The 25,522-nt window shown below is 41.8% G+C and overlaps 1 protein-coding gene across 10 annotated transcripts in view; it reads left to right on the top strand.

Moving 5' to 3' along the window:
- The window catches only part of LOC127633080 (neuroligin-1), a 257,977-nt gene that overhangs the window by 25,972 nt on the left and 206,483 nt on the right, over positions 1-25,522 (top strand). Inside the window, exon 3 of one of the 10 annotated variants that reach the window (XM_052111964.1) lies at positions 9,808-9,840. The exons of 8 other annotated variants lie outside the window; for them this stretch is intronic. In XM_052111964.1, the coding sequence (XP_051967924.1) occupies positions 9,808-9,840 (33 nt within the window). Of the gene's footprint in view, positions 1-9,807; positions 9,841-20,532; positions 20,540-25,522 lie in introns of all 10 variants that reach the window. One more of the 10 variants, XM_052111961.1, reaches the window with a different exon arrangement.

A 25,522-nucleotide genomic window follows, 5' to 3' on the forward strand; every position in this document is an offset into this window, starting at 1 on the left:
TCTAAAGTTTAATAGTTCATCTGTGATGGACAGGCCACCTGTCAATGATTTTTTCCTGCCTTCGGCCTGAGACAGCTGGGATAGGTTCCAACACTACCCACAACCCTGCATAGGACAAGCGGCTAAAGAAGATGGATGGATGGAATGTAGTGTATTCCAAAATTAAAATCCTGTCATTATTCACTCATGTTGTTCCAAACCTGCATGATATTCTTTCGTCAGTGCAACACTGGAGTACAGTAGATGTTAGCAGGAGCAGAATGTTAGCATCAGGTACTGTTCACTTCTGTTGCATTCTTTTTTTACACACAATGATAGTGAGTGGCTACTGAGGCTAACATTCTTTTTTTATCATTTATAATTAATTCTGTCAAAATTCTGTCAAAAAGAAAAAATAATGTTATATTTTTAGAATAAGTGCAAAATACAGTTTCAAGGCCATTTATATTTATTTATGGCCAATACATTTTCACTTACCATTGCCACATGTGGTAAAGAAAATATATATTTTTGCCTGCTTATAGATGTGATGCAGAATGCTAGACTGCAGCAGTTCACAGGCTTCCCCCACAAAACCTGTCAATGATCTGAACTGCTGGTTTCGATTAACCAGCACACTGTCATTTAGAAAACCCTCATGACAAGCTTGGCTAATTCTACTCCTCCTTTGTCATAAAGCGCAGTGAAACAGAGAATGGTCACATTCCATAACAGCCCATCCAACCTCTTCAACCCCTGTCTGCAAGTTAGAAATATGTCACAAGTTGCCAGCCAACAGCTTTTTGCTGTTCTGTAATTTGTGTCATTGTTGTTTTGCCTGAGCCTGCGAGTGTTGTCAGTGTGTTGTGACTGTTTCTCTTTTATGCTGTCGCTTAGATTGCATCGCTTACCAGCACCAGACCACAGAGGCGAACGTTAATTGTGCCAGGCTCTCTTTTCAGAATCTGGAAGAGCTGTTTATAGGGGAAATATAGGTTTATTAGTATTTTTGTGATGAAGTGACATCTAAAAAGCTCAAATCTTTCCTGATGTTAACAGTTTAAAGTTCAAATACTATGTATATTCACAGTTATGTCAGAAGAACAGGAAATACCTACAACTTCAGCAGGATTGCATTCTATCTGAGTGGAAATTTCTGAAATTATCAGCCGTTGATGATAATTTCAGAATATGATGATAATAAACACGTCCTCCTGTTTGTTTGCTTTTTGTGGACAGTATTCAGAGCAAAGACACGGCAACTGCACAGAGTTTTTGCAAAAGCTGAGGACTAAATTTGTACACTGAAATGTTAAAATCGTGCTCTTAAACATTAGGCTCTTTCTCATAGAATAGAAAAATCATAGGAGCAGTTCACCACAAAATGAAAATTCTGTAATTATTTACTCACCCTTATGTTGTTACAAACCAGTATACTATTCTTTCTTCTGTGGAACACAATTAAATATGAGCCTCAGTCAAAATTTCATTGGGTGGAAAAAAATATATTGTACAATGAAAGTGAATAGTGACATTCTGCCTTACATCTCTTGACAATGTATGCCTTTTTGCAGAGGATGATTCATGATAGGTGAATCCTAGACACCTTAGAATGTAATTATATTGAGCTGCCTTCATAATGAAGCTGCCAGCTTAGACAGCATTTTCCCAATCATATCATTTTTCAATGTTCCTACGATGCCAAAAAACTGATGTCTACACTGAAAATCCTAACAAGTTGAATGTGTAATTATGTTCACCTGGTGTTCATATAGAATGACCATAACTATTTAAGTTAAGGTAAATAGATGCAAGTAGACTTAACTGAAATTGTCTATTGAAATTTTGCTTTAACTTAATAACAGCAGCTACAACAGCAGAAGACCATGTCAGTTTCCACTTCTGTCAGCCAAAAAAAAAAAAACTGAGGTAAACAGATAGTAGGCCCACTGCAGTCTCAGATTTCTCTTCTTGGCTGAAAGACCAAGAAGAGGTCTTCTACTGTTGTAGCCAAGGACGGATTAAAAACTGAGAGGCCCATGGGGCGGTAAACCATGGAGGCCCCCCATGACATGACTACGTTCACCTTTATGTGCTACAGGATGCTTGACAGACTTGGTTGGATTTTTCAAATTGATGGAAGGAAAGTGTCGAGCAACGTCTTACACGCCCAATTTTATGTTCTTTTAATTATGAAACGATCCAAAATCATGTGTTGTTAATAGGGATGTGCATGGTATTGAAATACCAAAATCACTATTCGGTTTAGAGGTTTTCAACCCGATCGAATGTGACGGTACCCAACAAACATACAGGTGTTGGGCCACTTTTGGGTCAGTTTTTCAAGTAGGCTATAGGGCGAGTTATGGGCTGTTCACACTTGCGTCAAGGCCTTGTAAACAAGCACTGGACAGACGTGGTTGATCGTTATGCCACAACTCACTTTTTTCAGCAAACTATGCAGGACTGTCACATTTTTTTTAAGTTTAAAAGAAATTTTATATTAAAACATCACAATTGTAACCCGAGTACACACACACAAGTTGAGACAGTCACAATGTGATGAAAAACTGCTTTTATTCGTAATAAAAGCAGGCAGAAGTACAAACAGGGTTAATCCAGAGAGAATGGTCAAGGGGGAGCGTAAGGTCGGAGCAGGGGAATCAATGATATAAACAAGAGGGTCGTAGACGGGAAAACAGTTAACAACTAGGGACAAGTGGGAACGGAGACAGGGGAACAAGTTGGCAAGCTAAGAGGTAAAACAGTAGGGAGGTCAAAACTAGACGAGACTAGCAGGGCAACGATACGGGGAACTAAATACAATACAATAACCAACCCGAGTGAAACGAAAGGGTTGTGATATATATAGGGGAACAAACGAGCGGTGCAGGTGAAACGAATAACTAGGTGATGGGACGAGTGCAGGTGTACATAATAAAGGGGTGATTGAGAAGCGCGTGAGTGCAGGTGGTCATAATGTTCCGGCTGCAGCGAGTGAGACGAGAGCATGAGTCAGAGAGGGGAGAGAGTTTACTGAGCGAGAGCTCAGTAATAGCAGAACGAGCGTGTGAGCTCGTGAGGGAGGAAACAGAGCGTCACGAGCTCAAGGGGGCGGAGCGAGGAAGCGGAAGCGAGCATGCTCACGGAGTGTATGGGTGCGTGCTCGAGGAAGCGGAGATGGGGCAGAGGAGCGGGGTTCGTGACAGTACTCCCCCCTCTGAATAGGACGGCTCCTGACGGCCACGCTGGGTTGCGTAGCTCGAGGGGACAGAACGAGCGTGTGAGCTCGAGGGGACAGAACGAGCGTGAGCTCGAGGGGACAGAACGAGCGTGTGAGCTCGAGGGGACAGAAGGCACAAAAGGGGAATGAAACAGTCCATGGGGGTCAACGGGCAGTTCAAGGCAAGGTCAGGGGGAACATAGTGGACAGGCGGGTGGTCGGGAGGTCTAGGGGGCAGCCATAGGGCAGAGACTGGGTCAGGAGGTCTGGAAGGCGACTGGAGGACAGGGACTGGGTCCGGGGGTCTGGAAGGTGACCACCGGACAGGAATAGGGTCCGGAGGCCAGGGAAGAGGCCACAGGACAGGTAGAGGAACGGTAACAAGGGGAGCAGGCAAGACCCAGTGAGGAAAGGTTTCAGGGGCGGAGCCGTGAAAGGCGGAGTCGTGGAGGACTTGGGAGACTGAGCCTTGGAAGGCGGAGCCGTGAGAGACTCGGCAGGCGGGAATTGAGAGACAGAAGAGGCGGCGCCGAGGGAGGCTCAGGAGACGGAGCCGAGGGAGGTGGAGTCGCAGGAGGCCCCAGAGGCGAGGCCCTGGTGGGCTCTGGAGGTGGAGCCGAAGGAGGCTTTAGGGGCGAAGGCCTGGAAGGCTCAGGAAGTGGAGCCCATGGAGGTGGCGCCGTAGGAGGCTCCAGAGGTGAAGCCCTGGAAGGCTCTGGAGGCAGAGCCGAGGGAGGTGACGCCGTGGGAGGTGGCGCTGTAGAAGGCTCCAGGAGTGAAGCCCTGGTAGGCTCTGGAGGCAGAGCCGGGGGAGGTGATGCCGTGGGAGGTGGCGCTGTAGAAGGCTCCAGGAGTGAAGCCCTGGTAGGCTCTGGAGGCAGAGCCGGGGGAGGTGGCGCCGTAGGAGGCTCCAGAGGTGAAGCCCTGGAAGGCTCTGGAGGTGGAGCCGGGGGAGGTGATGCCGTGGGAGGTGGCGCTGTAGAAGGCTCCAGGAGTGAAGCCCTGGTAGGCTCTGGAGGCAGAGCCGGGGGAGGTGGCGCCGTAGGAGGCTCCAGAGGCGAATCTCTAGAAGGCTCTGGAGTCTTAGGGAGCAGAGCCGTAGGAGGCTCGGGTGGTGGAGCCGTGGAAGGCTCGAGAGGCGGAGCCGTAGGAGGCTCGAGAGGTGAATCTCTAGAAGGCTCTGGAGTCTTAGGGAGCAGAGCTGTAGGAGGCTCGGGTGGTGGAGCCGTGGAAGGCTCAAGAGGCGGAGCCCTAGGAAGCTCTGGAGTCTTTGGGAGCAGAGCCATGAGAGGCTCGGGAGGTGGAGCCGTAGGGAGGCTCTGGAGGGGAGCCGTAGGAGGCTCAGGAGGCAGAGCCATAGGAGCCTCTAGTGGCCGAGCCCTGGGAGGCTCGGGAGGTGGAGCCGTAGGAGGCTCTGGAGGGGGAGCCGTAGGAGGCTCGGGAGGCAGAGCCATAGGAGCCTCTAGTGGCCGAGCCCTGGGAGGCTCGAGAGGCTTGAGGGGGGGAGCCCTGAAAGACTCGAGAGGGGGAGCCCTGAGAGGCTTGAGAGGGGGAGGAGCCCTGAGAGACTCGAGGGGCGGAGCCCTGAGAGGCGGAGGAGCCCTGAGAGACTCGAGGGGCGGAGCCCTGAGAGGCTTGAGGGGTGGAGCCATGAAAGACTCGAGAGGGGACGCCCTGAGAGGCGGAGGAGCCCTGAGAGACTCGAGAGGCGAGCCGTGAGAGGCTTGAGGGGTGGAGCCATGAAAGACTCGAGAGGGGACGCCCTGAGAGGCGGAGGAGCCCTGAGAGACTCGAGAGGCGAGCCGTGAGAGGCTTGAGGGGTGGAGCCATGAAAGACTCGAGGGATGGAGCCCTGAGAGACTCGAGAGGCGAGCCGTGAGAGGCTTGAGGGATGGAGCCCTGAGAGACTCGAGAGGCGGCCGTGAGAGGCTTGAGGGGTGGAGCCATGAAAGACTCGAGGGATGGAGCCCTGAGAGACTCGAGAGGCGAAGCCGTGAGAGGCTTGAGGGGTGGAGCCATGAAAGACTCGAGGGATGGAGCCTTGAGAGACTCGAGAGGCGGCCGTGAGAGGCTTGAGGGGTGGAGCCATGAAAGACTCGAGGGATGGAGCCCTGAGAGACTCGAGAGGCGAGCCGTGAGAGGCTTGAGGGGTGGAGCCCTGAGGGACTTGAGGGGTAGAGCTCTGGGAGGCTCGTGGAGGAGGAGCCCTAGGAGGCTCGTGAGGGGCCCTTGGAGACTCGTGGAGGCGGAGCCCGGGAGGGCTCAGAGGGGCTAGCAGAACCCGCAGAGCCGTGGGAGACTCTGAGGGCGAGCAGAACCCGGCAGAGCCGTGGGAGACTCTGAGGGCGAGCAGAACCCGGCAGAGCCGTGGGAGACTCTGAGGGCGAGCAGAACCCGGCAGAGCCGTGGGAGACTCTGAGGGCGGAGCAGAACCCGCAGAGCCGTGGGAGACTCTGAGGGCGGAGCAGAACCCGCAGAGCCGTGGGAGACTCTGAGGGCGGAGCAGAACCCGGCAGAGCCGTGGGAGACTCTGAGGGCGGAGCAGAACCCGGCAGAGCCGTGGGAGACTCTGAGGGTGGAGCAGAGGTCTGCAGAGCCGTGGGAGACTCTGAGGGCGGAGCAGAGGTCTGCAGAGCCGTGGGAGACTCTGAGGGCGGAGCAGAGGTCTTGAGCACCAGACGAGACTGGGGAGAAGGGGCCCTCTTCCTTCTCTTACGTCTTCGGCCAACAGGGGACGTGGCCATGGGGACGGACGAGGCTACAGGTGCTGGCTCAGGGGGGGTCGAGGCTACAGGCGCTGGCTCGCTGACCGTGGCAGACATGGGCGCTGGCTCACCGGCCGTGGCAGGCAGGGGCGCTGGCTCGTTGGCCGTGGCGGGCATGGGCGCTGGCTCGTTGGCCGTGGCGGGCATGGGCGCCGGCTCGTTGGCCGTGGCGGGCATGGGCGCCGGCTCGTTGGCCGTGCCAGGCTTCGAGGCTGGGGCCGTGACAGGCCTCGGGACTGGGGCCGTGTCAGGCTTAGGGACTGGGGCCGTGTCAGGCCTCGGGACTGGGGCCGTGGTAGGCTTCGAGACGGGGGTCTTGGTGTGGAGCGCTGGTTCAGTGTCTGCCTCCCCCACAGTGAACGAGGAACCAGAGTACAGTAGGGCGAGGTCAATAAACTGAGCCAGGTTAAGGGGGCAGCGACCACCAGGCATTAATGATGAGGTTGGCTCATTCAGACCACATTGGAAAATGGTCTTCAGAGCCACCTCATTAAAATTCACCTGGTATGCCAGGACACAAAAATCCATAATATAAGCCTCCACGGTTTGGCTCCCTGACGCAAAACCCACGAGTTGGGCCGCTGGGTCCATAATTCCGAGGGCGGGGTTATGGGTTACACAACCGCTGCCTCGCAGAAAAACCCCTTGGTCAGCGTCCAAGAGCCGTCAAACCTCTCAGGGGTTGAAGGCTCACGGCGCTCAGAAATGCGCTGGAGGCATAAACGGGCTCAGGGGCAGACACAGGTGAAACAGTGTGACATAAATCAGACAACGCACATACCTGCTGCCCCTGGGCCGTGGCGCTTGGTCCTGCCTCCAAACTGTAGCTCCTTGCGCCGAATGTGACGTGCCTCTCCGCTCTAGTGAGCTGCGCTGAAACATCCGCGTGGACGCAATGTGACTGTCTACGGTGAGGTTGGTTATTCTGTAACCCGAGTACACACACACAAGTTGAGACAGTCACAATGTGATGAAAAACTGCTTTTATTCAGTAATAAAAGCAGGCAGAAGTACAAACAGGGTTAATCCAGAGAGAATGGTCAAGGGGAGCGTAAGGTCGGAGCAGGGGAATCAATGATATAAACAAGAGGGTCGTAGACGGGAAAACAGTTAACAACTAGGGACAAGTGGGAACGGAGACAGGGGAACAAGTTGGCAAGCTAAGAGGTAAAACAGTAGGGAGGTCAAAACTAGACGAGACTAGCAGGGCAACGATACGGGAACTAAATACAATACAATAACCAACCCGAGTGAAACGAAAGGGTTGTGATATATATAGGGGAACAAACGAGCGGTGCAGGTGAAACGAATAACTAGGTGATGGGACGAGTGCAGGTGTACATAATAAAGGGGTGATTGAGAAGCGCGTGAGTGCAGGTGGTCATAATGTTCCGGCTGCAGCGAGTGAGACGAGAGCATGAGTCAGAGAGGGGAGAGAGTTTACGAGCGAGAGCTCGTAATAGCAGAACGAGCGTGTGAGCTCGTGAGGGAGGAAACAGAGCGTACGAGCTCAAGGGGGCGGAGCGAGGAAGCGGGAAGCGAGCATGCTCGCGGAGTGTATGGGTGCGTGCTCGAGGAAGCGGAGATGGGGCAGAGGAGCGGGGTTCGTGACAACAATACACCTCCATTCTGTTTTACAATTCGTTGTGCAGGACTGTTGCATATTTTTTTAGACACTGTTAACTTTTTCGAAGAATTTCAATATGTATTAACGCATCTTGAGACACCTGTGTTCTGTTTCATAATTTGTTGCGCTGCAACAAGCTTTTGCAGTGCTGATGTCACAAATCGACATTCTGACGAAGTTCAGGTTTCAAAGAGGACTTAAGGTGACTGTTCCACATGATTCCAGATTATTTTCACATGGCAAAGCTTCAGCACCCCACACTCTGGTGTGCAGATAATAATTAAGCATGTTGTGCTAAATAAATTAAACTCAAAGCATCCCTAAGAGGTTTATAAACTGTAGCCCTCATGGCCTCATGGAAAGTGAACATGGCCGGGCAGGATTACGCATCTCCCATTTAAGAATAGGCCTACTATGTTGCAGGCTGTGACATAGATTATTTTTGTTCAAATTGAATGTGATTTTATAATTTGAAGTTCTATGTATTGTGCTATTTAGGATCATAGCTAACTCTGCACATTATTCCCTGCTAATTTGAGGCCGTGTTTGACAAATCCATGTAATTTGTTATATTTCCGAGTCCAGACAAATAACCGTTTGTGAACAATTGCGGTTAACCAAATATTACAAAAGGTTACCATGCACATATTTAGGGTATCATTTTTCACTTTATCAGTAAACATTAAATGCATGCAGGACTTAAACATTTTAAAGTCCTCCATTCTGTTGTTTATATTAATTTAAACCAATTTGTGCACAGCTAGGGTAAACTGCACATTATCTTTGTGTTTGGAACTCTGATATATACAGTGATTTGGAGGCATTTTGTAAATCAGATACATGTCTCTGTAGTCCTCCAAATAAACGCACAGTACCTGTGAGACGCAGATTCCTTGAACACAAATTCGAGTGTCTGTCTGTGCTTGCGTTGCTGTTGTCCAGCACACATTCGGCTGAACAAATGGTATTTCACATAAGGCCATTTACATGGATTTATAATTTACACCTCAAAATAAATAAATAAATAATTGATTTAGAGCTTGAGCCCTTTGGGTTTAGAAGCCCCTGGGCAATGGCTGAATCGGCCCGGTGGTTAATCTGTCCCTGGTTGTAGCTCATTCTCAAGGTTTGACATGTTGTGCATTCTGAGATGCTATCCAATTGTACAGAAGTGTTATCTGTCATCTGCTTTTCTGTCAGCTCGAACCAGTCTAGCCATTCTCTGTTGATCTGTCTCATCAACAGGGAGTTTTCATCTGCAGAACTGCCGCTCACTGGATGTTTTTTCTGAGTAAACTCTAGAGAATGTTGTGTGTGGAAATCCCAGGAGACCTGCAGTTATAGGAATACTCCAACCAGCCTGTCTGGCACCAACAATCATGCCAAGGTTGAAATCACTGAGATAATATTTTCCCAATTATAACTGTTTATGTGAACATTAACTGTAGCTCCTGACCCGTATCCGCAAGATTTTATGCATTGCACTGCTGCCACACGATTGGCTGATTAGATAATCGCATGAATAAGTTGGTGTAAAGGTGTGCCTTATAAAGTGGTCACTGAGTGTATTTCTCCATAGGAATGCACGTGTGCCTGTTCTATTTGCAACAAAACAAAATATTTAATACTACAAAAGAGGCAAAACCTCTATAAATTCTTAATAACAAATGATATGTTCCCTTTGACCAAGGAAACGTAATTAAATAATTCAAAAGCAAGGCATTGTGGGAATTCCTCATAGCCACAATGTTGTACTCAATATTTTGAGTTATTATCTCTTAAAGTCTTTAGTCTATGGATTTTTATTTATTTTACATTTTTTTAAGAAAAAAGTGCCTTCTACAACCACACTGTCCGACCTGCTGGACTGTAGTTTGTTGGGATCGGGGCCGGTGCACATGATAGCGTTTTGTGGCCATGCTTAGTATTTAAGAGCTGAGAGGAGAATAAATGGAGATTGATGTTTTGATGGATAGTCATTGATTTCTCACCTTTCTCCCAACATCTCAGAGGTGCAGAAGCGTGGGGAGATGACAGAGGAAATTTGCAAAGCTATTACCTGAGTGTCTTTCTAAATCATATGCCTCAGAGAGGAGACAACTGCAGTTATACCTGCCATTTACTGGCCAAATTATCTATTATATTCCTGCCTGATGGGTAACTTAGGTCAGACTCACTTTGGGTGGCCTGCTGGTGGGGTGTAAAGATCTGAGAAAGGGAGCTGTTTTTTTACCATGCAGAAACCTGTTTTAGTCTCATGGGATGATTGATAGGTTCTCCACCCTCTATGACTAATAAAATGTCATAATCATGGATTTTCTGTTATCGTTTGTGTGCTCAAGATTTTATGTAATAGTACATCAAGCAATAGAACAAGGAATATGTTCGCATTGTGCTAGCTTTACGCTGCGCATCTGGGTCGCAGTCTGTCATTATGTTGTGCTGAGGTTCGGTCTTCGGTGCCTGTTTATTTGTGGCCGAACTCTCGCACAGATGTCCCATCTCATTCTGTCACCTGTTGCGTGCAATATACGCTCATCTCATTTGTGTGTTTGTGTCTGTGATAATGCGTGACTTTGTTTTGGTTCCATATTGACACTTGTCTCTCAGTCTTGCATCAGACCTCCTTGTCTGCTTATTATTAGTTAATTTGTTTCACCTGCCTTCCTTGTTAACCCGTTTTATTTCTCTCCCTATATTAGCTCCTCTTGTATGCTGTCCTGTGCTGGATTGTTTCATTTGCTCCTGTCATCGTGTGCTCGTTTTTTCTGTCTGCCTTCCCTGTCAAGTTCAAGAAGTTCTTGATCAGTTCTGTTTTTCTTCTTTCTACACCATAACATATTTTGGTTATGTTTGTTTTCTGTTTATTTAAATAAAAGCTAATTGTTGCCGATCTGTGTTTGGGTCCTTCTCTCAACACCACGTTCCATGGCAAGAAATTATATAGTTGCTTGAGCAAACACTAATTATTTTGTAATATTTACTAAAAGCATGTATATGATACCCAGAAAGAGATGCTAAGTCTCACAGTGATTCTAAGTCTCACAGCGATGAAGGATTTATGTTGTTAGATTTAATTTATTTATATATAATATACAATTATAGTGGAATTTATGGCTTTTTTTTTTTTTACAGCAAGTTTGATTCTGTGTAACTAAGGATGCCTTGACACTCTTACCACATATCTGTCTCATGGTGATAGTTGCTTGGCTGAGGCACTTTTATTGACTTTTCAGTATTCATGCATTAAAAGGTAATTTGCTGATCTCCAGTGATCATCCCAGTCATGAGTCACTTATTTAAGGTTTTTGTTCATGTGAGGAAGGGTACAGAGATAGTATAGACGTGTTGACAGATATCATTTACCCAACAGTGATATCTAATCAACTAGAGGGAATCATCACCATGAGTGTTAGTATAGACACTAGGGGTGTAAAAGTTCTCTGTAAAAAAACGAACAATACAATTTTACAAAACAGGCACTGTTTGCAGATATTGCTCAGAGTGAGTGCCGTATACTGGTAATATACTGTATGTCAATAATGCGCACAAGGGTTCAAAACATGCACAAGAGTTCTTCCTGTTTCCTCGTGCGACTAATCTATCAAGAGCATCAAAAATGCGCTTTGATTAATGCCATTAAAATGCAAAGTAATAGACTGATACTTGATTAATCATTTATGCTGACATTACCCAGGGAAATTTCGATTGTCAATTTGGTCACCCTTGCCCGGTGCTTGGGGGCATTGCTTGCACTACAGAACCTGCCGTGGTGGCTGATCAGGACCGTCCAACTCGGCTACGTGATTCAGTTCGCCAGGCCCCCACCCAGGTTCAACGCTGTCCGCTTCACCTCGGTGAGAGGCGAGAATGCAGATGCCTTGCACGCGGAGATCGCGTCCCTTCTATGGAAGGACGCAATAGAGCCTGTCCCTTCAGCCGATATGAATAAGGGGTTTTACAGCCCCTACTTCATTGTACCGCAAAAAGACGGTGGGTTGCGGCCAATCGTGGACTTGTGAGATCTCAACCGGGACTTGCACAGACTCCCGTTTAAAATGCTGACGCAAAGACTAATTTTAGCGAGCGTCCGGCATCAAGATTGGTTTGCGGTGGTAGACCTGAAGGACATGTACTTCCACATCTCGGTTTTACCTCAACACAGGCCCTTCCTATGGTTTGCTTTTGAGGGGTGGTCATACCAGTATAAAGTCCTCCCCTTCGGTCTGTTCCTGTCACCTCGCACCTTTACGAAAGTTGCTGAGGCATCCCTTGCCCCGTTAAGGGAAGTGGGCATTCACATCCTCAACTATCTCGACGACTGGCTGATTCTAGCTCACTTGCGGGACTTTTGTGCGGACAGGGATCTGGTCTGGGCTTCATGTCAACTGGAAAAGAGTAAGCTCTCCCCAGTTCAGAGCAATAAAGATGCCATGTAAATCTACTCTCGTTAATATGCACTCAACCAAAACACAAAGTTGAACTGCCGGTTTACTTAAAGAGTATCATTTTAGCATTTTTTCTACATATCAAACTCAATGCTTGTAAATAGTATAAATTGTAAATAAAAACAAATTATATTTATCCTTTGTTACTCAAATTTTGTTTTGTGTCTATAAAGGAGTTCTTGAGCTTTACTGATGGTGCTGTGGGGGTACTTACAAGGTTAAAAAAAAATGTCTTTGACGTTCTTCCCTGTTTCAGATGGGTTAGGCTCAACTATTGTCCAATTCAGAAAAAAGCGATTGTGAAAATTGCTGTAACTGCAAAATCCACACTAAACCAGGCAACTGAAAGCCATTTTCTCAGTTTGAGTGTTGGAGTAGTTAGTGCATTTTGCCTTTATTCTTAGATTTTATTGCCAGTTTGAAATTTTATAGAAATGTATTTCAGACTGTTTCTAAGATTGCAGTATTCCCTACTCAAGAGGATAGGAGCTATACTTGTATGCTTATTGCCTACATAGAAAAAAGTAGCCTATGGGTGTTACCAAGATGGCTGCCAATCTGTCTTGCCTAATATGGACGTTGAAGTTGCCCTCTGCAATTCACAGACTTTCCTGAGCCATTCTGCCCCATTATATTAGCCTTTTAAACAGTACCAATTACTTTCAAAGAGATAAAAATGTGATAAAAATTATTGGGGAACTATAAACAAGTTTTAAATATTATAAGCACTTTGCAACACTCCAATTGAAGGCAGATGGACATCATTACCATTAAATGTTTACACCTTAGAGTTAAGAAACAGTGACAGGGAAGATAAACCTAAAGTGCACGATTTACTCATAAATACCATTTGAGGATTTGTGGGAAGAATGTGAATTGTTTGTGAAATTTGGGTACTCCACCTAAGCCATGTATATAAACACATTTTACCTCATTAAAGCAGTCCACATTTATTTTTGCTCAGGAGTAAGTGGTTCTGAAAATGGGGCCTTAATAAGAAAGGCACATAGACAAAATAAGCGTTGGAAGAGGGAAGATTAGAGCAGGTGGCTTATTCATCACACACTTGTGAGACAACTGTGAGGCAGAGAGATCCAGCGTCTGCATTCACACCACTGAGAGTGGCCCCATCTCTTGAAAAATTCCCATATAAGGTCACACGGTAAGCTGTGTCTTATACCCAGGGAAGGAGAAAATGGGTGACCGCTGTGCAGGCAAGTGTACCAACAGCACTTTTGGAAGCTTGTCCAAGAATTCCATATGGCCCTACACTCCAGAGACATATCTCCAAGAGTCTCCTTGTCAAACACCAATGCAAAAACTACTGTTGCATCAGGTCAAAACTTGAAGGTTAGCAAGATGCTAAATGCGAGTTAGGCAGGCAATCTGGCCACATCCCTGCTTGCCAAATGGAAATGAACAATCAAGGTGTGCAGGATAGTTTTACGGTCTATGTTTTTCAGTGGTCTAACCAATCAGAGCTGTAATGGGAGCACATGGTTTATACCCAGCAACACTCTCTTTAACATTTACAAGGTTTTAGGATTTAATGAGGAAAGGGTGTAAAGGCTCTCTGTTTAATTTGTTGGCCTTTAAATGGACTGCAGGGTTGTCTTATGACTATTTGCTAAGCAGAGTGAGCGGCTGGTAAGAGGTTTTATTGGTATCTATGCAGTATCGACAGAGATAGGTTGTCGAGTGCAATGGACAATCCATGTGCTTTTTCATTATTGTTTTGGATACAGTAATATTTTGGCTTTTGGCAAATGTTTTATATTTATATGTAGTCATCTATGTCACAAAAACAAGAGGCTTTAATAAGTGTTCTTCAAAGGAGCCCATGTACTTGTTCTATCACATCATTCAAGCAGTGTAGTATATTACATAAAATACAGTGTTAAATCTCATGATTTACTTACCTTTAAGCCATCCCAGATGTGTATGAATTTCCGTCTTCAGCAGAACTGAAGTGGAGATTTCTATATGCAGATTCCAGCTCAGTTTGTCCATACAATGCATGTATTTAGGTGCCATCAGGCTGCTGGCTGTTTGATGGACCTAAAGGGATATTTAGGCAGCATAAAAGAAATCCACATGTCTCCAGTCATTTAATCAATTTAACAGACTTGTGTGTGTGATTACACAACTATAAATAAACCATATCAATAAAATATCTTACCTGTTGAGTAAGAAAAAATAGGTCACTGTGTTGCTTTTAAATCCTTTCATACCTCAGAGTTGTCGCCACCTCTGAAAAGCCAAGCTGATGTTGATTCGGGTTTTATTATGGACTCTGTCGCTTTCCCTTTTTGCTTGTAGACTCTGCTCTGTTCGGTGATTCCACGGAGGTTTGCCGTTTTGAATGATCCATGGTAAATTGTTCTTGGTCGTTGTGACACAAACTTTCAGCTTCAGCTGCTCCCACACACGCGCTACAGTAGCCGGATATTATTTTCTTTGTGTTCGGATATGACGAATTATGTTATGTATGCAATTTCCCATGAAATCCATCCTGACAGCTCTAAAATATAAATCATTATTATAGGTTTATCAAAGTGTATTTGGTAAAGACATGGTTTGGAAGATGGATTTTTGTTGATAACATTAATAACATTTAGTTGTTTTTAACAAAAAAAAGTTACAATGTGTAGCTTTAAGTTAAGGAGCCAAATTAGCCTTGTGTTTCTGCTCAATGGCCAGTCATCAACCGTCCCTGGGTGCTGTGGGTCTTTAAATGTTATTGGCACAGTGTATCGAGCTTTGTGGAATATATGAGGCTAACAGTTTAAATTTAGAACCTATTTTTTATTGCAGTGTTAATTAGATGCAGTGGAGACTAATTGTTAATGGCGTGATTGTTATTGCTCTGGGTTTATTTTTTTATTTTAAATGGAACAGACTGCTTTTGTGAGGTATAATTAGGTTTTATAGCACAAATCCTAGCCTGGCCTTCTCATTGTGGGGGTTCTAATAAGTTTTACCCGCTGCCACTCTAAAACCAATTAGCAAAAGTCCAGCTTTTGTTCCTCACAGGACCGATTCAGGTCTCTCTTCCTCTCTGATGGTGAAAACCACAATCCTTTGTAGACAACCGCTTTGCTCAGATCACTGGATTGATATTAGCAGGGCTACAGAAGGCACGCCATACTATACTGAACATTTTAGTGGAGTTTTGTGAAAAAGCCATAAGCGTTCAGTCATTATTTCATTACAGGTAATAGCACCATCAAACTTAATCTGAGTTAGAAAATACTATAATGTGCTCTCTGCGTTGGCTGAAATCATACATTTAAAGTCTGGCTGTTCTATTGAGCTAGTGTTTATACATTGAATTAATCAATTCGGAGTCATTTTATTCTCCTTCACTACTCTTCAGTACATTTACAGCCCCACAGGTCTCCCTGTATTTACATTTGTGTGCTGGCCAAAATGTTGCTTCTGAAAACAGTGTGAAAACTGGGCCGCACTGAACCAAAAATGAACCTCGCACATTGTGTCAGCTGAATAATTTATTGCACCAGACCATATATGCTTATTGGTCATTAGATGCAGAGATATTACTTATCACTTCTACCTGCAGGGCAGTGCAGCATCAGTTATGTGCATGCATAATTCTGGATCAGTGTGTTTTTGACTGTATGCTAGCTGGAGCCGGTTTCTGCTTATATTTTCAAAAAATGTTTTACTTGATTTAATGAATGTTGCATCAGAGATCACATGCATATTTTGCATGCATAACTTCTTTTTAATTCCTAGCACATAGTTTGTTCGCAGACTAAGGTGTTTTTGTATTTCCTGCAACATCATGTGTGGTCTCCTATTGGCCAATGCAGCATTTAATTGTGACTTAAATCCACCTGCAGGCCGTTTATGACACATTGAATTTGTGGTTGACCAATGTGGGTTTTCTTAATTGCCAGTATCAATATCTTGACAGCAGGATGGCCAATATCTGATATGATATGTATGGTTTCAAAATTCTCCACTTATAAATGATTCTATTTTGCATTTATCACTGATCTTATCAGCATAACAATTTAAGTAAAAATTTTATTAAAAAAAAAAATAGGAATTTGAGAATTTCTTAACATTTAGTAAGTCTTCTTTTTGTTTGGAGATTGGAGAATGTTCAAAAGAGCATCTTGTGTGCTTCAATGAAAGCAGGTACATTTGAGATTTTGTTTCATTAAAGGAGCACTCAGTAACTTTTTGTGTCATCTTGGACTTACAGTAGCATCTAGGGGCATGGATGCAGCGTTATTCAAAAACACTTGTTTTCCGTAAGAGATGCTATTTTATAGGACAGGGTATTGATACAGATTTTCTCATTCAATTTGATTCCGATTCACAAGCTCTCAATTCAATTCTGATTTCGATTTGATTCAATATTGATTTATATGGGTTTATTTAAGTTATAATGCCCTTTTTGCTTACATATAAAATAAATTATCTCCCAGATAATGCTGATAATTATGCAGGGGACCTTTTAACTAGATACATTTGGAAAATTGTAATTTTACAAATTATATTTTATAACTTTTTCATAATTTCTCACATTTTGGCTTCTTAAAAATGAACAAATTAATGTATTCAATAAATAATATATATATATATATATTTATTTATTATTTTTGCTATATATTTCTTGTTAAATTGCATAATTTGTACTATTGTACAAATTTACATTGATTTGTTAAACACATGCTAAATGTTAGGGATGTGGGGAAATCAGGAGAAGGCAGACGGGAGGTTGGATCTACGTGCGGCTTTATTTACAACGATAACTGAAAAAAAAACAGGAACAAATGAAAATTCCACGATGGGAAGAAAATCAAACTCAAACACAAAATAACACAATGCTGGTAGGACAGACAGCAAACATCCACAAAGGGCAGGGTAATCCTCGAACGAACAAGGAGGACAGAGAGAGAACAACGAGAGAACATCGGTATAAACAAGAAACGTCAACGAACGACAAAGGAAAGGGAAAACAAGCGGGTTTAAATAGACAGACACGGTAATAACAAAATCACTAACAGGTGCATAAAACTCTCCTTTCTTTAGGAGTACTCTTTAGGAGTGCACCTTTAAGGTAAATTTTGAATCGCAGATTTTCAATTTGGGCTTTAATGTGGAATTTAGATTAACACTCATTTTACACAATATTTATTTAAAATTGCAGAAAGAATTGGAATTGTGTGCATGATGTGTCTTATGGAAAAGGCCTGTTGGTAGATTGTGGAACTGACAGCAGCCAATACCAATAATCTCAAAATAGCCAAATATCAGCCAATTAATGTTGAAACATTTACATATTGCTTTAATTTGCTTGTATTTATTATTATTGTTATTTATTTTTTATGAAGCAAATTTGGAAGCTAATTTCAGTTAGTATTCTATAAACCCTATTCAGCAAATACACATCATATTTATGACCATGCATCAATCAAACTGCAAGGGTGGAATTCCTGGCCATTGCTTATGCTGTAAGTGTTTTGTGTTTATACACAGTAATTAAACATAAAATAAAATGTTTAATTAAACAGTGAACAGCTTGTAATTTATCCAGGGTCAGACTACAAGGACGATTTGGCTTTCAGGATCCTGAGCTCTGGCTTATTGCTTTGTGGGCAGGTTAGCGTTTAAGTAAAATTGATCACATACCTTGAAATTCCCATGTCAAGATCATTTGCTTTTGTCATTGTTTTTCACTTGTCAGTTCTGTTATTAGCATTAATTAATTTGTCTATTGATTTGTCTAAACCTCCTTTGCCTGGAGGTTTAATCGTAAATAAACCCCACGCATTTCAGCCTATTTAATGAAGCAATTTTTTGAATCATTGTTTATAAATGTTGAGTATTTTGTGTAAAAACAATGTTTTTTTCATGGTAATTAATTTATCCTAAATGAGAATTTAATTGAATTTGACAGTGGGAACTGGTTGCACTCAGGAATGGCTTACAGTAAATGCAAATTGCTTGATAAATAATAATTTTTTCAGGCTAGGAGCAAAATGTTTCCTCAAGTCAGATGTACGTACACATACCCTGTATATATTAATTAGTCTATTATCTCATAGTTACATTTTTTCCGCCTAAAGTGGAACTGATTATACTTTGTTGTATAAAGTGTGATATCAAGGATAGAACACACCAAGCCTGCATGGTCAAAATCTGCAGGGCCTTTCATTGGGCAATATACTTTTCAGTACATACAGTGCATCTGGAACGTATTCACAGCGCTTCACTTTTTCCACATTTTGTTTTGTTACAGCCTTATTCAAAAATGGATTAAATTCATTATTTTCCTCAAAATTCTACAAACAATATCCCATAATGGCAACATGAAAGAAGTTTGTTTGAAATCTTTGCAAATTTATTAAAAATAAAAGACGAAAAGGAGTATTCACAGTCTTTGCTCAATACTTTGTTGAAGCACCTTACGCACCAATTACAGCCTCAAGTCTTTTTGAGTATGATGCTACAAGCTTGGCACACCTATTTTTGGGCAGTTTCTCCCATTCTTCTGTGCAGGACCTCTCAAGCTCCATCAGGTTGGATGGGGAGCATCGGGGAGCACTCAAGGACATTCACAGAGTTGTCCCATAGCCACTCCTTTGTTATCTTGGCTGTGTGCTTAGGGTCGTTGTGCTGTTGGAAGATGAACCTTCTGCCCAGTCTGATGTCCAGAGCGCTCTGGAGCAGGTTTTCATAAAGGATGTCTCTGTACATTGCTGCATTCATCTTTCCCTCGATCCTGACTAGTCTCCTAGTTCCTGCTGCTGAAAAACATCCCCACAGCATGATGCTGCCACCCCATGCTTCACTGTAGGGATGGTATTGGCCAGGTGATGAGCGGTCATCTCCCTGACTAAGGCCCTTCTCCCCCGATCGCTCAGTTTGGCCAGGCGGCAAGCTCTAGGAAGAGTCCTGGTGGTTCCCAACTTCTTCCAGACGTCTTTCTGTACCCTTCCCCAGATCTCGAGACAATCCTGTCTCGGAGGGCTATAGACAATTCTTTGGACTTCATGGATTGATTTGTGCTCTGACATGCATTGTTAACTGTGGGACCTTATATAGACAGGTGTGTGCCTTTCCAAATCATGTCCAATCAACTGAATTTACCACAGGTGGACTCATCTCAAGGATGATCAGTGGAAACAGGATGCTCCTGAGTCATGGCAAAGGCTGTGAATACTTATGTACATGTGATTTTTTTTACATTTATTTTTTTAATAAATTTGCAAAGATTTCAAACAAACTTTTTTCACATTGTCATTATGGGGTATTGTTTGTAGAATTTTGAGGAAAAAAAATTATTTAATCCATTTTGGAATAAGGCTGTAACATAACAAAATGTGTAAAAAGTGATGCGCTGTGCATACTTTCCGGATGCACTGTATAATGAGATATTTCATGGATGCTGCGGTTTCCAGCACATAATACAATGTGACACAAAGTTAATGTTCACATTTAAACCCAATGGATACATAAAAAAGCACTGTGCTTACCAGAGCCTTTGTGTTTCTCTTCAGTTGACATTATTCTGTACCAAGGCACTTGCTGTGGTCTTGATCCGTGGCGGGTCTCTTTATAGGATGAGTCTTTTCTTATAAGCGGCATGCCTGAAGGTTCAGACTATGGGGAAATGAAAGAATTATATGGGTATGATAGACATGGCTGCAATGGAAACATAGCAAAACCATGAAGACTGAAGCTGTCCCCACCCCTGGGTCAAGTATGGACTAATGGCTAGCATCAGAATTGTGTGAGCACTAGTAATGGATGCTAGGTTTTCACTGCTGGCCATGATATAAATTCCTAAACAAGAAATGAATGCAATGTAAGCTTAGAACAGGTTGACCTGTCATGTCGTTATAAACACTTGTGAATTTCTTTCTTACGTGGAACACCAAATGAGAAATGTTGAATGATGTCCTGACCACTCTTGTCCAGTGTAGTTAAAGGTGTTTGGGTCTCTCATGCTCCAAAATGTCAAAAAGCACCATAAAAGTATCCTAAATGTAGTCCATATCACTTGCGCACTATGTAAGTTTATATAAGTTTTCTGAAGCCATGCAATATTTCTGTGTGAGGAACAGGCCAAAATGTAAGTAGCTGAAAATCTTCCTTTATGCTGCAGCTCTCAAACCAAATATTGATACGGATTTACAGTCAAAAACATTGGTTCTTCAAAAAGTCTTGTGACCAAATGACATTTGGCACTGATGCACAATTTTTATTGTCAGTAAACGTTTGTAGTCCAGTAGATCTATGGCAAAGGGTAAGCTTATCAAAGAATAACAATGTACATTTCTGTTTGTTCACCCAAAGCTTCTGTATAATAAAACTTGAGCAGAATCTTAAAATTTGATGGTGCTTTTTTTGTCATTTTGGAGCATGACAGACCCAATCCCTGTTCACATACAATAAAAGGCAAAGAGTGACCAGTACATTCTTAAAATTATTTAATTTTGTGTTACATGAAAGAAACAAAGTCGTTTGGGTTTGGAACAACTTGAGGGTGTGTAAATGAAGACAGAATTTAGTTTTTAAGTGAACTATTCCTTTATCCTCCCCCAGCCCTATTGTTTTATTTATGACGTTCATGTTGTAGGAGACCTCGGTGAGAAACAGTCACAAGAGATGAGTATCTTCAAAAGGTTATGTTATGAGAAGCCTGAAAAGGTGACTTAAACTACAAAGCCTGAAGGCTAACATGCCAAAACCGCCTACACAAATTTTCATCTTTGTGGCCAGTCACAGCACAGATCACTGTGAATCTGTCAGACTGGCTCACCACCTGAGGAACCTTTCATGACTGTGCTGTATTTGAAGATTGGGCTAATAGTACACTAAACAGGACTGTTGATTGAGGTTTTGGTTTCTTCTGGTAACAGAGCAAAGAAGGGCAAAATCAACATTCCTAAGATCTTTCTTCTCATACAAAGGCAGCGTAATACCTAGATATATCTTGATGAATGCAATGAGATGTAATGAGTAATGAGTAGGCATTATTTCCATTACACAAGAAATATTTTTTTTTTGTAAAAATTTATTTTGTAGTGTGAGCTGAAAGCATAAATCAAAGATGTTATTGAAACTGTAGGTGAATGGCAGTCAACCCCACTTATTATATTAAACATGTTAGGCAATTTTTTTGTGTATATTATTTAGATTACTTATTTACCTGCAGTGCCAGTAAGTAACTGATTACATGTAATGTGAATTACATAATCAAATTACAAAAATTTGGTGAAATTACATTTTAAAATACTCGTAATCCGATTAACCTTTTCATGAGAAGGGTCTAAATTTCCCTGCAGTACCCCCTGGAGTGAGTTATTTTTGCATGTCAAGTCATATAATTATGGAAAATCATGCATTAACAAAAAATGTAACTGTAATATCTATTGTAACTGTAAGTCTTTGAGTGATCCTTGTGAAGTTTGATTAAACATGATTGTAAATTGTGTATACACATTGAATAATTACATAATAATTGTATTTAGAATCCCTTTGAGCAAACTGAAGGCAGCTGTGGCTAGGAACACAAAACTCCATAAGATGTTGGTTAATGGAGAAAAATAACCTTGGGAGAAACCAGGCTCACTGTGGGTGCCAGTTCCCCTCTGGCTAAACAACACGAATATAATGCCAATATTAGTTATTTGTGTGCAGTGCAAGTCATGGTTAAAATTTGTAAACTCAGTAAGTGATAGATGCATTGTCCTTTGTTAGTCGGCTGATAAAGGCTTTTGTTGGCAATTAAACAATTGTCTATGTATTCCATTTCAAGAGTGTAGTCCATCAAAGGTGATGCAGGCAGAGATCAATGAGGTGCATCGTAGTTCAACTGGCAGGTAATTTTGGAGAGGTTTGGTGGGGTCCATCCTAAGTCCAAGGTTCAGCCATTTGCATATGAAGTATCCGATGTCTTGCAGTTGGAGTTGGCATCAGTTCACCCTCTGAAGTCCATAGTAAAAGACTGAAGCGATGTCTGGCTAGGAACAGCTGTAGTTTGTCGTCATTACTCAGTGACACGTTGCAGTTAAGTCCGACACCAAGCAGAAACATAGCTGGATCTGGCCGGGTCTGGTAACCTTGGGATATGAATATTAGTGTAGATGCCATACATTTTAGGAAGAGTTATAGATCATGATATATGTTTCTGGTTCCGGCAGACTTATCTAAAGAAGCCTAATTGTGAGTTGATGAATAAATTAGGTGGATGTCTCTCTATATAGATGATTGTTTAGTTTAGACTTAAACTGACTGTATGTGTCTGTGTCCCAAACAGTGTTAAAGAGACTATTCCATAGTTTAGGAGCCAAATAGGAAAATGATATACTTCCTTTTGTGGATTTTGATATTCTAGGAACTATTAACAAGCCAGAATTTTATGTGCATAATGAATATAGCATGTCAGAAGATCACTTAAGTACTGTGGAGCTAGACCATTCAAAGCTTTGTGTATAGTTATGAAATGTAATAGGTAGCCAACGTAACGACAATCAAATGGGGCTAATATGATCATATTTCTTGGTTCTAGTCAGCACTCTGGCAGCTTCATTTTGAGCCAATTGTAGTTTATTTATTGAACTTGCAGTACATCCTCCCAGTAATGCATTACAATAATCTAGTCTTGAGGTAATGAACACATGCTCTCTGTTGCTGATGCCGAAAAACAAATTCATGTATTATAACTTAGCAATTTTTCTGAAGTGGAAGAATTATTTTCTACAAACATTGGAAATTAGATTTTGAAATGACAGATTGATATCAAATATATCACCATATATAAAGTTTATTGCTGTAGAAGATGACTTAAAAGTACATTCATCGAGAGTCAAATTCTATATTAACAGCTCATTTTTAGAGGATTTTGGTCCAATAATTAGTACCTCTGTTTTGTCGGAATAAGGTAGAAAGCAATTTCTTGCCACTGCATGTATAAGGAGAAAATCAGAGGCCCTAAAACTGATACCTGTGGCACTCCATACTTAAAGCTAGGGTGTGTAATCCAATGAGGCTAGCAGTTAGCAAGCTAGCTTTGAAAGCATATAACCCACCCTTGCTTTTCTGTCACACAGAACAGAGTCTAAGCGCCAGGAGGAGAGACATGTTGGTGGAATCGATTGCAACTGTTTCAGATTATCTCATGTCAACAGTTGGTTGTGGTGGCCTTATGAATCCATGCACCAAAGGTGTGGCTGTTGCAGTATTTTTGTAACTTTGAAAACTAGTTAAAAATAGTTTAATTTTACACCGTAGCTGCTGTTAGCTTTGAGATAATTTGTAAAGGTAGACAAACCACATGAGATAAATACTTCATTACATTAACAAAATATATCAAAAAATAATCAAACCATGTAATTACCTGTCCAAAAGAAAAACAGCAACCATGGCGTAATTTTTCAGACCCTTTTTCAGATTGCAGTTGCCTCCGGTGTGGAAAAGCAAGGCAATGTTAATTCTGCTGTTAGCACACTCTTGATCCAGACATTTTTTTTGTTGCAGAATTTTCTAACATGGTTTTTCTTTTCTTGTTAATTTTTACTGGTGGTTCAGGAGGAACATAAGGTAGCTGCGGTTTGCCTTCCATTCTCGCGCTCGCTCTGCTCAACGTCAAGGAACCCACACTGGTGACGTGATTGTCTGTGTGAACAAGTTTCACGGCGTTATGCAAATATAGATTGACAGAAAGGACATCCTATCATTACATTCGGACAGAATGCAATGATTGTTCGATAATTTTTTAGTCCTGTCCCTACCACAGAATATATATATATAAATTTATTAAAATGTAAGAATATATATATATATATATATATATATATATATATATATATATATATATATATATTCTTATATATATATTCTTATATTTTAATAAATTTAAGCAACATTATATAAAAATGGTACAAGCGTATCCTACTCAAATGCATGTGACCAATAAACAAGAATTACAGAACATCTGAAATTATACAAAAGCAATCAGATTAGATTACTTTACAAGTGTTTGATTTGACAATTCCTCATTTACACATACAAAATGGTTGCGGTCTGATAAATAGGACCTAAACCATGCTAATGCCAACGTAATTCTCCAGCCTATTCAAGAGTACGTCATGATCTATCATGTTGAAGGCTGCACTAAGATCTAAAAGCACTAGAAGAGAAATGCAGCCGCGATCAGATGATAAGAGCAACTCATTTGTAACTCTGATAATTGCAGTCTCTTTACTGTGATGAGGCCTACCTCCTGACTGAAATTGTTCATATATACCATTTCTCTGTAGAAATGAACATAGTTGGGAGGACACTACATTTTCTAACATGTGACACTGAGAGCCTGTAGAGTGTAGAGGAATATTTATTTATTTATTTTATCTAAATATTTTATTTCTTGTCATAAAAAATATAAAACACCACATTCATATTTTATTGATCCCTGTAATTCTTCTTTTTAAATTTTTCATTCTAAATCAGACTACAGTTTATATACTTTTGTTAAATCTTTTGAGTGTGGAATAACACACACAAACATATTACTAGACAGTAGCCATTATTACACTTAAGATGGAGCAGTAATCCACACAAAATTGCCCCACAGCGTATAGCCTTTGTACTCTGCTTCAAAAATGTACTGTACATGAACGTGCTTTTGTGACAACTTTTGAGATGTTTTTTTTTGTGGTTTTGATTTTATAAAAGACAAATATGAAGTAAAACACATACACAAAATTATATAAATTCTTATATTTTAATCAATTTAAGCAACATTATATAAAAATGGTACAAGCTTATCCTACTCAAATGCATGTGACAAATAAACAAGTATTACAGTACATCTGAAATTATACAAAAGCAATCAGATTAGATTACTTTACAAGTGTAATTCAAGAAATGGTTTCTGACTATAATTTTAGTAATGCGATGTGATGTCATGAACAAGCAATCTACCCAGTACGGTTTACCTGTATAAGTGAGAGTGAGGGTACTCGCCTGTCAAATCATTTGCTTCTAGGTTAATGTGTGTAAAAATAACGTTTATGCATGGTTTTTGAAAAAACAAAAAATTGAAGTAATTGAAATAAAGCCATATAACACATACTAAATATTTGTCCACAAGCCTTTTGAGAACTAGATCTTTTAGTCTATAGTTTTTGTTACAAAATTATGTGAAAACCATCTTGATCACTCATTCATACAAAACAATATAGTAATTTAACTTGTGTAAGACACTTTTAGTTTTAGAAAGGTCATATGTGAGGAGGCATGAACTATCTATTGATTGTAATTCACGCCCGAGGAGACAAATACCCCTCCCCTGGGCCTATCACTGAGGAATGTGACAGAAAGAGAATGAATGTGAGGAGACTTTGTTCAAAATCAAGTTTTAAGTTGGTAATAAAGTAATCTGACTATGCATTTCTTTACATAAAGACTTAACTTAATTTTAGACCTACATTACCAT

Source organism: Xyrauchen texanus, chromosome 39 (assembly GCF_025860055.1).
Source record: "Xyrauchen texanus isolate HMW12.3.18 chromosome 39, RBS_HiC_50CHRs, whole genome shotgun sequence".
NCBI classification, from domain to species: Eukaryota; Metazoa; Chordata; class Actinopteri; order Cypriniformes; family Catostomidae; genus Xyrauchen; species Xyrauchen texanus.